Below are 13505 nucleotides of genomic sequence, written 5' to 3'. Positions count from 1 at the left end.
ATCTTTTCTTGCCCATTTACCCTCTGAATGGCACACACACACAATCCATGTCTCAATTGTCTCAAGGCTTAAAAATCCTTCTTTAAACTGTCTCCTCCCCTTCATCTACACTGATTGAAATGGATTTAATTGATTGAAGTGGACCCCCCCCCCCCAGATTGCCAGCAAAACATTTTAGTGTGCCACCTGTTATTTTTGGGGGATTTTATTAGGATCCCCATTAGCTGTTGCAAAGCAGCAGCTACTCTTCCTGGGGTCCACACAAAACATGAAACAATACAGAACATCATTAGACAAGAACAGCTAAAGGACAGAACTACATAAATTTAAAAAAAGGCACACACAATCTACATATCAATACATACACAAACTATCTAGGTCAAATAGGGGAGAGGCATTGTGCTGTGAGGTGTTGCTTTATCTGTTTTTTGAAACCAGGTTTGCTGTTTATTTGAGCAATATGAGATGGAAGGGAGTTCCATGCAATAATGGCTCTATATAATACTGCACGCTTTCTTGAATTTGTTCTGGACTTGGGGACTGTGAAAAGACCCCTGGTGGCATGTCTGGTGGGATAAGTGTGTTTGGGATTTTCAACACATTCATGTTTCTTATAAAAAGAAGTGACGCAGTCAGTCTTTCCTCAACTCTTAGCCAAGAGAGACTAGCATGCATTGTATTAATATTAGCCCTCTGATTACAATGAAGAGCAAAACGTGCCACTCTGTTCTGGGCCAGCTGCAGCTTAACTAGGTATTTCCTTGCAGCACTAGACCACACGACTGGACAATAATCAAGATTAGACAAAACTAGAGCCTGCAGGACTTGCTTTTTGGAGTGTGGTGTCAAAAATGCAGAGCATCTCTTTATTACGGCTGGACATCTCCCCATCTTTGCAACCACTGAATCTACATGTTTTGACCATGACAGTTTACAATCTAAGGTAACGCCAAGTAATTTAGTCTCCTCAACTTGTTCAACAGCCACACCATTCATTACCAGATTCAGCTGAGGTTTAGCACTTAAGGAATGATTTGTACCAAATACAATGCTCTTAGTTTTAGAGATGTTCAGGACCACTTTATTACTGACCACCCATTCCAAAACAGACTGCAACTCTTTGTTAAGGGTTTCAGTGACTTCATTAGCTGTGGTTGCTGATGCGTATATGGTTGAATCATCAGCATACATGGACACACATGCTTTGTTTAATGCCAGTGGCAGATCATTGGTAAAAATAGAAAAGAGTAGAGGGCCTAGAGTGTCGCCCTGTGGTACACCACACTTTACATATTTGACATTAGAAACGCTTCCATTAAAGAAAACCGTTTGAGTTATATTAGATGGATAGCTCTGAATCCACGATATGGCAGAGGTTGAAAAGCCATAACACATGTTTTTTCAACAACCAGTTATGGTCAATAATATCAAAGGCTGCACTGAAATCTAACAGTACAGCTCCCACAATCTTATTATCAATTTATTTAAACTAATCATCATTTGTCTCATGCAGTACATGTTGAGTGCTCTTCTCTATAAGCATGCTGAAAGTCTGTTAATTTGTTTACAGAGAAATAGCATTGTATTTGGTCAAACACAATTTTTTTCCAAAGGTTTGCTAAGAGCTGTTAGAACCAGTAAAGGCTGCTTTACCACTCTTGGGTAGCGGAATTACTTTGGCTTCCCTCCAGGCCTGAGGACAAGGACTTTCCTCTAGGCCCAGATTAAAGATCTGACAGATAGGGGTGTCTTTCTGCCCATAATTTCATTTAAAGTACTCCAAATATTTTTTTTCTTATTTTTTTTATATCATTGATCTTGGCTTCATAATAAAGTTTATTCTTCTTTTTGTTGAGTTTAGTCACATAATTTCTCAATTTGCAGTAAGTAAGCCAGTCAGATGTACAGCCAGACTTATTAGCCACTCCTTTATCCCCATCTCTTTCAACCATACAGTTTTTCAATTCCTCATCAATCCATGGAGCCTTAACAGTTCTAACAGTCAGTTTCTTAACAGGTGTATGTTTATCAATAATTGGAAGAAGCAATTTCATAAATGCATCAAGTGCAGTGTCTGGATGTTCCTCATTAATCACATCAGACCAACAAATATTTTTAACATTTACATAAGAGTCACAGCAAAATCTTTTGTATGATCTCTTATACACTATTTTAAGTTGGCTGTTGGAACTTTGGCTTTCCTGGATATAGCCACTATATTGTGATCACCTTATCCAATGGGTACATATACAGCTTTAGAACAAAGTTCTACAGTATTAGTAAAAATGTGATCGATACATAAGGATAATCTTGTTCCTGTAGTGTTTGTAAACACCCTGGTAGGTTGATTAATAACCTAAACCAGATTACAGGCACTGGTTACAGTGCCTGTAATCAGCTTGATGAAAACCAGTCAATATTCAGGTCCCCAAGAAAGTAGACACCTCTATTTACATCACATACACTATCAAGCATTTCTAACATATTATTTAGATACTGACTGTTAGCACTTGGTGGCCTATAGCAACACCCCATAAGAAAAGGCTTTAGATGTGCCAGGTGAACCTGCAACCACAACACTTCAATAACACTTGACATAAGATCTTCTCTAAGCATTACAAGGATATGGCTCTGAATATATACAGCAACTCCTCCCCCATAAGCATTTCTGTCTCTTCTATAAATGTTATATCCATGTATTACTCCTGCTGTATCATCAAATGAATGATCTAAGTGAGTGTCAGAAATGTCTAATATATGAATGTTATCTGATGTTAGCAAGTTATTGATTTCATGAACCTTATTTCTAAGGCTACATATATTAATATGGGCTATTTTCAGCCCTTTCCTGGGTAGCTTATCAGAGATACACATAATATGGAAAAGAGCAGACCTCTTGACAGGGGAGAGAAATGTTACATTTATTTTGTTAATTTTGTGCAATTCTACACATTTTGCCATGGGGTGTAGATAAAATGTTGCAGTTTTAAAGCAAGTTTCCTGTAATTCTGCAAATATTTCCATGTGGCAGAGAGAAGATTTCGCAATTTTATAACTCATTTCATGCAATTTTACTTATTTTGCCTTGGGGCTGAGAGGAATGTTTGCGGTTTTTAATATGAGACTACCTAAGTCAAAGGGTGCCCCCCGGCCAGTAATTCGATCATGATTACTAAGTTTAGATAGTTTTTTTTTTTAGTGGACTTGGGCTAATTGACAGTCACTGACATAAGAGAAAACTGCTGATGCACAACCAAATTTTGAAATTGCACCTGGGGTATTCTACTATTCTACCTCTCAACAGTAAATTGAGACCATGACAAAGTTCTGATTTTATTATTTTTATAAATTAATATATATACAGTTGAAGTCGGAAGTTTACATACACTTAGGTTGGACTCATTAAAACTTGTTTTTCAACCACTCCACAAATGTATTGTTAACAAACTATAGTTTTGGCAAGTCGGTTAGGACATCTACTTTGTGCATGACAGAAATCATTTTTCCAACAATTGTTTACAGACAGATTATTTCACTTATAATTCAATGTATCACAATTCCAGTGGGTCAGAAGTTTACATACGCTAAGTTGACTGTGCCTTTAAACTGCTTGGAAAATTCCAGAAAATGATGTCATGGCGTTAGAAGCTTCTAATAGGCTAATTTACATAATTTGAGTCAATTGGAGGTGTACCTGTGGATGTATTTCAAGGCCTACCTTCAAACTCAGTGCCTCTTTGCTTGACATCATGGGAAAATCTAAAGAAATCAGCCAAGACCTCAGAAAAATTGTAGACCTCCACAAGTATGGTTCATCTTTTGGAGCAATTTCCAAACGCCTGAAGGTACCACGTTCATCTGTACAAACAATATTACGCAAGTATAAACAGCCGTCATACCGCTCAGGAAGGAGTCGCATTCTGTCTCCTAGAGATGAACGTACTTTGGTGCGAAAAGTGCAACTCAATCCCAGAACAACAGCAGAGGACCTTGTGAAGATGCTGGAGGAAACCGGTACAAATGTATCTATATCCACAGTAAAACAAGTCCTATATCGATATAACCTGAAAGGCCACAAGGAAGAAGCCACTGCTCCAAAAACGCCATAAAAACGCCAGACTACGGTTTGCAACTGCACATGGGGACAAATATCGTACTTTTTGGAGAAATGTCCTCTGGTCTGATGAAACAAAAATAGAAATGTTTGGCCATAATGACCATCGTTATGTTTGGAGGAAAAAGGGGGAGGCTTTCGAGCCGAAGAAAACCATCCCAACCGTGAAGCACGGGTGTGGCAGCATCATGTTGTGGGGGTGCTTTGCTGCAGGAGGGACTGGTGCACTTGACAAAATAGATGGCATCATGAAGCAGGAAAATTATGTGGATATATTGAAGCAACATCTCAAGACATCAGTCAGGAAGTTAAAGTTTGGTTGCAAATGGGTTTTACAAATGGACAAAGACATTTTACATTTACATTTAAGTCATTTAGCAGACGCTCTTATCCAGAGCGACTTACAAATTGGAAAGACCCCAAGCATACTTCCAAAGTTGTGGCAAAATGGCTTAAGGACAACAAAGTCAAGGTATTGGAGTGGCCATCACAAAGCCCTGACCTCAATCCTATAGAAAATGTGTGGGCAGAACTGAAAAAGCATGTGCGAGCAAGGAGGCCTACAAACCTGACTCAGTTACACCAGGTCTGTCAGGAGGAATGGGCCAAAATTCACCCAACTTATTGTGGGAAGCTTGTGGAAGGTTACCAAAAATGTTTGACCCAAGTTAAACAATTCTATAAGAGGTTTTAAAGGCAATGCTACCAAATACTAATTTTGATTTATTTTTATTTAACCTTTATTTAACCAGGTAGGCAAGTTGAGAACAAGTTCTCATTTACAATTGCGACCTGGCCAAGATAAAGCAAGCAGTTTGACACATACAACAACACAGAGTTACACATGGAGTAAAACAAACATACAGTCAAAAATATAGTAGAAAAATAAGCAAATGAGGTGAGATAAGGGAGGTAAAGGCAAAAAAGGCCATGGTGGCGAAGTAAATACAATATAGCAAGTAAAACACTGGAATGGTAGATTTGCGGTGGAAGAAAGTGCAAAGTAGAAATAGAAATAATGGGGTGCAAAGGAGCAAAATAAATAAATAAATACAGTAGGGGAAGAGGTAGTTGTTTGTGCTAAATTATAGATGGGCTATGTACAGGTGCAGTGATCTGTGAGCTGCTCTGACAGCTGGTGCTTAAAGCTAGTGAGGGAGATAAGTGTTTCCAGTTTTAGAGATTTTTGTAGTTCGTTCCAGTCATTTAGCAGCAGAGAACTGGAAGGAGAGGCGGCCGAAGGAGGAATTGGCTTTGGGGGTGACCAGAGAGATATACAGTGAGGGGAAAAAAGTATTTGATCCCCTGCTGATTTTGTACGTTTGCCCACTGACAAAGAAATTATCAGCCTATAATTTTAATGGTAGATTTATTTGAACAATGCGAGACAGAATAACAACAAAAAAATCCAGAAAAACGCATGTCAAAAACGTTATAAATTGATTTGCATTTTAATGAGGGAAATAAGTATTTGACCCCCTCTCAATCAGAAATATTTCTGGCTCCCAGGTGTCTTTTATACAGGTAACGAGCTGAGATTAGGAGCACCCTCTTCTTACCTGTAAAAAGACACCTGTCCACAGAAGCAATCAATCAATCAGATTCCAAACTCTCCACCATGGCCAAGAAACCAGGGAGCTCTCCAAGGATGTCAGGGACAAGATTGTAGACCTACACAAGGCTGGAATGGGCTACAAGACCATCGCCAAGCAGCTTGGTGAGAAGGTGACAACAGTTGGTGCGATTATTCACAAATGGAAGAAACACAAAATAACTGTCAATCTCCCTCGGCCTGGGGCTCCATGCAAGATCTCATCTCGTGGAGTTGCAATGATCATGAGAACGATGAGGAATCAGCTCAGAACTACACGGGAGGATCTTGTCAATGATCTCAAGGCAGCTTGGACCATAGTCACCAAGAAAACAATTGGTAACACACTACGCCGTGAATGACTGAAATCCTGCAGCGCCCGCAAGGTCCCCCTTCTCAAGAAAGCACATATACATGCCCGTCTGAAGTTTGCCAATGAACATCTAAATGATTCAGAGGACAACTGGTGAAAGTGTTGTGGTCAGATGAGACCAAAATGGAGCTCTTTGGCATCAACTCAACTCGCCGTGTTTGGAGGAGGAGGAATGCTGCCTATGACCCCAAGAACACCATCCCCACCGTCAAACATGGAGGTGGAAACATTATGTTTTGGGGGTGTTTTTCTGCTAAGGGGACAGGACAACTTCACCGCATCAAAGGGACGATTGCCAACAAGAGCGTACAGGTCGCAGTGGTGGGTAGTATATGGGGCTTTGGTGACAAAACGGATGGCACTGTGATAGACTGCATCCAATTTATTGAGTAGGGTATCGGAGGCTATTTTGTAAATGACATCGCCGAAGTCGAGGATCGGTAGGATGGTCAGTTTTACGAGGGAATGTTTGGCAGCATAAGTGAAAGATGCTTTGATGCAAAATAGGAAGCCAATTCTAGATTTAACTTTGGATTGGAGATGTGAGTGTATGTAAACTTCTGACCCACTGGGAATGTGATGAAAGAAATAAAAGCTGAAATAAATAATTCTCTCTACTATTATTCTGACATTTCACATTCTTAAAATAAAGTGGTGATCCTAACTGACCTAAGACAGGGAATCTTTACTAGGATTAAATGTCAGGAAACTGGAAACTGAGTTTAAATGTTTTTTTTTTTTTTTACCTTTATTAACTAGGCAAGTCAGTTAAGAACAAATTTTTATTTTCAATCACGGCCTAGGAGCTGCCTTGTTCAGAGGCAGAACGACAGATTTTTACGTTGTCAGCTCGGGGATTCAATCTTGCAACCTTCCGGTTACTAGTCCAACGCTCTAACCACTAGGCTACCCTGCGGTGTATGTAAAGTAACGACTTCAACTGTGTATGTGTATGTATGTATGTATGTATGTATGTATGTATGTATGTATGTATGTATGTGTATATATATATATATATGTTGTCGTGTCTTTGGCATCATCAAAACTGAAGACATATTTATCAAATAACTCTCTGTAATTATTATTACGCGATTAACCTGATTAATCATGTAACTGTAATTAACTAGGAAGTCGGGGCACCAAGGAAAATATTCAGATTACATTACTTTCAGATATTTTAATATCTGATCAATTAGTCTTCGAATTAATGACTTATTTACCTCACGTCAGTCTCATTCCAAATGTCGTAAATTGTTGGTTATCTGCACAAACCCAGTGTTCACTATGAGTCATCCATACATCAATTGTCTTATAATCATTTATTTACTAACTAAGTAATTCACGGAAATGCATAACAAACAGTAGATCTCGTTACAAAGAAATGATAGGAGAATGTGCCCTAGTGGGCTAAACCGGCATGGCGGCTTGTTAGACAAAAGGGGGGGTCAACTGAGAAGGCACTACAGAGTTGATAATTATAACAATTGAAATGCTAAACCTTTGCACATGAACACTCACTCATTCGGAAACAACTGCAATCAATATATATATTTATGCTCCGTGTGTCGTCGGGATCTCTGTTGAAAAGTTTGTTTCTGTTGGAGAGTCTGTCCGCCCTCTCTCTCTCTGTCGCGGTTAGAATGGATAGTTCAGAGTGACATTCATTCATGTCGTTATAGAATAGCTGTTTTCGGCGGTTGTCAGTCTTCCCGTTCAATGATACCGAATTCCTAGCTGCGGACTAGTAATTAATATCAAAGACTTGTTCTTATTCTGTCGGTATCGATAGTCTAAGAGTTTAACCACGTGGTATGGTTAAAGTGTAGAAAGAGGAATGCTGGTCTCCAACCTTTAGCCATCTCGTAATTGAGGTAAGCTCGGTCTGGTGATAGAAATCCTAAGTGGGGGTTTTATTTGGAAGAGCAGAAAAGGGCCTGTCCCATGACACCAGACCATAACTGTGCTCATGGGCGGTCCTCGAATTTAGTTAAGACTCCAAAGGGAATTGGAGTTTCCTTCATTAAACAGTCCAAAATCACATTACACAATTTCACAAACAGTTCCATCCTTATTCATTCATTTTATACAACCATTTAGATGTAAGTCTCATACCTGAGACTCTTCTATAAACATGATTATGGTAATGTGGCCGTATTGTCTCTCATGAGTTTCACAAAATTGTACTAAACGGACCAGTTTGTAGCTGGATTCTTCACCGATCTCTTATACCTTCTCCAGAACCTGAATATTGTTCAGTTGTCAAGTTCTGTGAGGTAGAAGAATTCCTTTGTTTGGTCTATGAAAACTCACTCTCTCTCTATACTGGGGCCATGAGGCAGGATCTTCTCATAGGAATTTACGACCTCTTCTGACCACAGCAGCCTGGGTGTGGGAGACAGGGGTAGGGGGATGGTGCATAGAAAACCCAAAGAGGGCAACGTCATGACAATGTATATGTATGTATGTGTGTATATATATATATATATAAGTATGTATGTATGTATGTGTGTGTGTAAGAAAATATGTTTTTGTGTGGAATTGATCAGAGGGCCTTCAAAAGGGGGGCCACCTGTTTCCCATCCCTGATGTAGAGTATGATAAAACCCTCTCTCTCTGTTTAGATCTGGGTTCAGAGTCCCCACAGTTCCAGTGGCTACTACACCATCTATGGAGAGGAGAGCTTGCAGGCGGACCACTTCAACACGCGGCTGAGCTTCGGGGAGCCCCACACCCTGTGGGCTAGGACGGGATACCTGGGCTTTGTCAAGAGGACCGAGCTACTGGGGTCCACCGGAGGTTAGAGACCCTTCTAATGTAACCATCCTAGCATTTAGCATGTTATGGACTCTCCCAAGTCATATCTTTCTTGGGATTGTGGTCATTCTAACCCCCACTGGTTGCTACACCAAACCAATCTGAAGACTTGTTCTTAGTCGTACAAGGCATGTTCATTCTGTTTTAGGATCATCTCACCAAATGTCATTTATGCAGGTGAAAGGGGGTAGATTGGTCTATGCTAAACTACAGGACTGGTTTGCTAGCACAGACTGGAATATGTTCCGGGATGCTTTCCGATGGCATTGAGGAGTACACCACATCAGTCACTGGCTTCATCAATAAGTGCATCGATGACGTCGTCCCCACTGACTGTACGTACATACCCCAACCAGAAGTCATTGATTACAGGCAACAGTCGCACTGAGCTAAAGTGTAGTGCTGCCGCTTTCAACGAGCGGGATTCTAACCCGGAAGCTTATAAGAAATCCTGCTATGCCCTCTGACGAACCATCAAACAGGCAAAGCATCAATACAGGATGAAGATCGAATCGTACTACACCGGCTCTGACGCTCTTCGGATGAGGCAGGGCTTGCAAACTATTACAGACTACAAAGGCAAGCACAGCCACGAGCTGCCCAGTGACAAAAACCTACCAGATGAGCTAAATAACTTCTATGCTCCCTTCCAGGCAAGTAACACTGAAACATGCATGAGAGCATCAGCTGTTCCGGACGACTGTGTGATCACGCTCTCCACCGCCGTTGTGAGTAAGACCTTTAAAGAGGTCAACATTCACAAGGCAATACTGCCAGACGGATTACCAGGACGTGTACTCCGAGCATGCACTGACCAACTGGCAAAAGTGTCTTCACTGACATTTCCAACCTCTCCCTGTCTGTCTGTAATACCAAAATGTTTCAAGCAGACCACCATAGTCCCAGTGCCCAAGAACACTAAGGTAACCTGCCTAAATTACTACCGACCTGTAGCACTCACGTCTGTAGCCATGAAATGCTTTGAAAGGCTGGTCATGGCTCACATCAACACCATCATCCCAGAAACCCTAGACGCACTCCAATTTGCATACCGCCCCAACAGATCCACAGATGATGCCATCTCAGTTGCACTCCACACTGCCCTTTCACACCGGGACTAAAGGAACACCGATGTGAGAATGCTATTCATTGACTACAGCTCAGCATTCAACACCATTGTGCCCTCAAAGCTCATCACTAAGCTAAGGACCCTGGGACTAAACACCTCCCTCTGCAACTGGATCCTGGACTTCCCGACGGGCCGCTCCCAGATGGTAAGGGTAGGTAACAACACATCCGCCACGCTGATCCTCAACACTGGGGCCCCTCGGGTGCGTGCTCATCCCCTCCTGTGCTCCCTGTTCACTCATGACTGCACGGCAAGGCACGACTCCAGCACCATCATTAAGTTTGCCGATGACAACAGTGATGAGACAGCCTATCAGGAGGAGGTCGGAGACCTGACCGTGTGGTGCAAGGTCAACAACTTCTCCCTCAACGTGATCAAGACAAAGGAGATGATTGTGGACTACAAGAAAAGGAGGACCGAGCATGCCCCCATTCTCATCAACGGGGCTGTATTGGAGCAGCTTGAGAGCTTCAAGTTCCTTGGCGTCCACATCACCAACAAACTAACATGGTCCAAGCACACCAAGACAGTCGTGAAGAGGGCACAACAAAACCTATTCCCCTTCAGGAGACTGAAAAGATTTGGCATGGGTCCTCAGATCCTCAAAAGGTTTTACAGCTGCACCATCGAGAGCATCCTGACGGATTGCGTCACTGCCTGGTATGGCAACTGCTCAGCCTCTGACCGCAAGGCACTACAGAGGGGCCAAGCTTCCTGCCACCCAGGACCTCTATATCAGGCAGTGTCAGAGGAAGGCCCTAAATATTGTCAAGACTCCAGCCACCCTAGTCGTAGACTGTTCTCTCTGCTACCGCACGGCAAGCAGTACCGGAGCGCCAGGTCTAGGTCCAAGATGCATCTACCCCCAAGCCATAAGACTGCTGAACATCTAATCAAATGGCTACCCAGACTATTTGCATTGCTCCCTTCTACGCTGTTGGTACTCCTGTTATTATCTATGCATAGTCATTTTAATTACTCTACCTACATGTACATATTACCTTGACACCGGTGCCCCCGCACATTGACTCTGTACCGGTACCCCCTGTATATAGCCTCGCTATAGTTATTTTACTGCTGCTCTTTAATTATTTGTTATTTTTATCTATTTTTTGTGGTATTTTCTTTAAACTGCATTGTTGGTTAAGGGCTTGTAAGTAAGCATTTCACTGTAAGGTCTACTACACCTGTTGTATTTGGCGCGCTTGACAAATACATTTTGATTTGATTGTGCACTAAAACCAACCTGATTTTTAAAGGTCAAGTGCAGTCAAAAATGTTATTTTTCTGTGTTTTTTGTAAATGTATTTTATTTTATTATCACATACACCAGATAGGTGCAGTGGACGAGGTTGAAATAATACTGTGATAATTATGATAATACCCTTTTAGTGTAGGAGCTGTTTGAAAATATTTCCTGAAATTTCAGCCTGGTTTGGAGCTTTGGCCTACCTGGTGACATCACTAGGCGGTAAATAGGGTTGAAACTCTTTCTTATTGGTCTATTAACCAATCTGCCAATAACAGCTAGTTTTCAGTTTTCCCCTCCCCACTCAGACCACTCCCAGACAGTCCTAGCAAAATTGCTCTTTGCTATGAAGCTATTTTTGTTTAACCATTTTAATTGAAAGCAATCACATGAAGGTACTTAATTGTTACCCGGAAATGATTTGATATTGAGATAAAAGCAGCACAATTGGATGTTGGGTTTCTAAGCGGTCTGTGTTGATGACAAATCTATTTTCACTCCTGATCCATCTGCCTGCCTTCCCTTCAGATCGTCATGACGCTCTGTTTGTGGTGGGCCAGCTGGATGAGACGTTGGAGCTCAGGGGGCTTCGCTACCACCCCATCGACATCGAGACCTCTGTGTCCCGGGCACACCGCAGCATCGCTGAGAGGTGAGATACTGTTGTCTGCTCAGACACACACAGTACATACATGCTTCACTAGGTGTATTGTAACCTGATGTGACTGTTTTGTGGTCTGTACCAGAACTGTGTTTGATATATACTGTATCTAGTATAAACCCACATGTTTGGTTTCCTTGGTGTTGAGAAAGAACTGGAAGGATACACCAGCACTGTGCTCTAACCCACTGAACCTTTGGAACCAGTTGAATGTTGAACTTGATGAATGACTGACTGAATTGGTGCTGGTCATTCTCTCTGTCTCCACAGTGCTGTGTTCATGTGGACCACTGAATGTTAACATGATGGATGACTGTCTCTCTCTCTCTCTCTCTCTCTCTCTCTCTCCACAGTGCTGTGTTCACGTGGACCACTGAATGTTAACTTGATGGATGACTGTCTCTCTCTCTCTCTCTCTCTCTCTCTCCACAGTGCTGTGTTCACGTGGACCACTGAATGTTAACATGATGGATGACTGTCTCTCTCTCTCTCTCTCCACAGTGCTATGTTCACGTGGACCACTGAATGTTAACATGATGGATGACTGTGCTTCTTTCACATGCTTTGCTTGCTGTTTGGGGTTTTAGGCTGGGTTTCTGTACAGCACTTTGAGATATCAGCTGATGTACGAAGGGCTATATAAATACATTTGATTTGATTTGACTGTCTCTCTCTCTCTCTCTCTCTCTCCACAGTGCTGTGTTCACGTGGACCACTGAATGTTAACTTGATGGATGACTGTCTCCTCTCTCTCTCTCTCTCTCCACAGTGCTGTGTTCACGTGGACCACTGAATGTTAACATGATGGATGACTGTCTCTCTCTCTCCACAGTGCTGTGTTCACGTGGACCACTGAATGTTAACATGATGGATGACTGTCTCTCTCTCTCTCTCCACAGTGCTGTGTTCACGTGGACCACTGAATGTTAACATGATGGATGACTGTCTCTCTCTCTCTCTCTCTCTCTCTCCACAGTGCTGTGTTCACGTGGACCACTGAATGTTAACATGATGGATGACTGTCTCTCTCTCTCTCTCTCTCTCTCTCTCCACAGTGCTGTGTTCACGTGGACCACTGAATGTTAACATGATGGATGACTGTCTCTCTCTCTCTCTCTCTCTCTCTCTCTCTCCACAGTGCTGTGTTCACGTGGACCACTGAATGTTAACATGATGGATGACTGTCTCTCTCTCTCTCTCTCTCTCTCTCTCTCCACAGTGCTGTGTTCACGTGGACCACTGAATGTTAACATGATGGATGACTGTCTCTCTCTCTCTCTCTCTCTCTCTCTCTCTCTCTCCACAGTGCTGTGTTCACGTGGACCACTGAATGTTAACTTGATGGATGACTGTCTCCTCTCTCTCTCTCTCTCTCTCTCTCTCTCCACAGTGCTGTGTTCACGTGGACCACTGAATGTTAACATGATGGATGACTGTCTCTCTCTCTCTCTCTCTCTCTCTCTCTCTCTCCACAGTGCTGTGTTCACGTGGACCACTGAATGTTAACATGATGGATGACTGTCTCTCTCTCTCTCTCTCCACAGTGCTGTGTTCACGTGGACCACTGAATGTTA

The 13505-nt window shown here is 42.1% G+C and overlaps 1 protein-coding gene across 2 annotated transcripts in view; it reads left to right on the top strand.

Annotated features, from left to right (window-relative positions):
* Positions 1-13505, top strand: part of LOC106572725 (disco-interacting protein 2 homolog B-A) — a 142600-nt gene that overhangs the window by 124926 nt on the left and 4169 nt on the right. For both annotated transcript variants that reach the window (XM_045696379.1, XM_045696380.1), the window contains exons 35-36: positions 8700-8874; positions 11799-11922. In XM_045696379.1, coding sequence (XP_045552335.1) covers positions 8700-8874; positions 11799-11922 — 299 coding nt within the window. The remainder of the gene's footprint in view (positions 1-8699; positions 8875-11798; positions 11923-13505) is intronic.

This window comes from Salmo salar, chromosome ssa15, assembly GCF_905237065.1.
Source record: "Salmo salar chromosome ssa15, Ssal_v3.1, whole genome shotgun sequence".
In the NCBI taxonomy this organism is placed as follows: Eukaryota; Metazoa; Chordata; class Actinopteri; order Salmoniformes; family Salmonidae; genus Salmo; species Salmo salar.
Note: the sequence above shows the minus strand (reverse complement) of the source record. Positions and strands in the feature narration are given on the sequence as shown.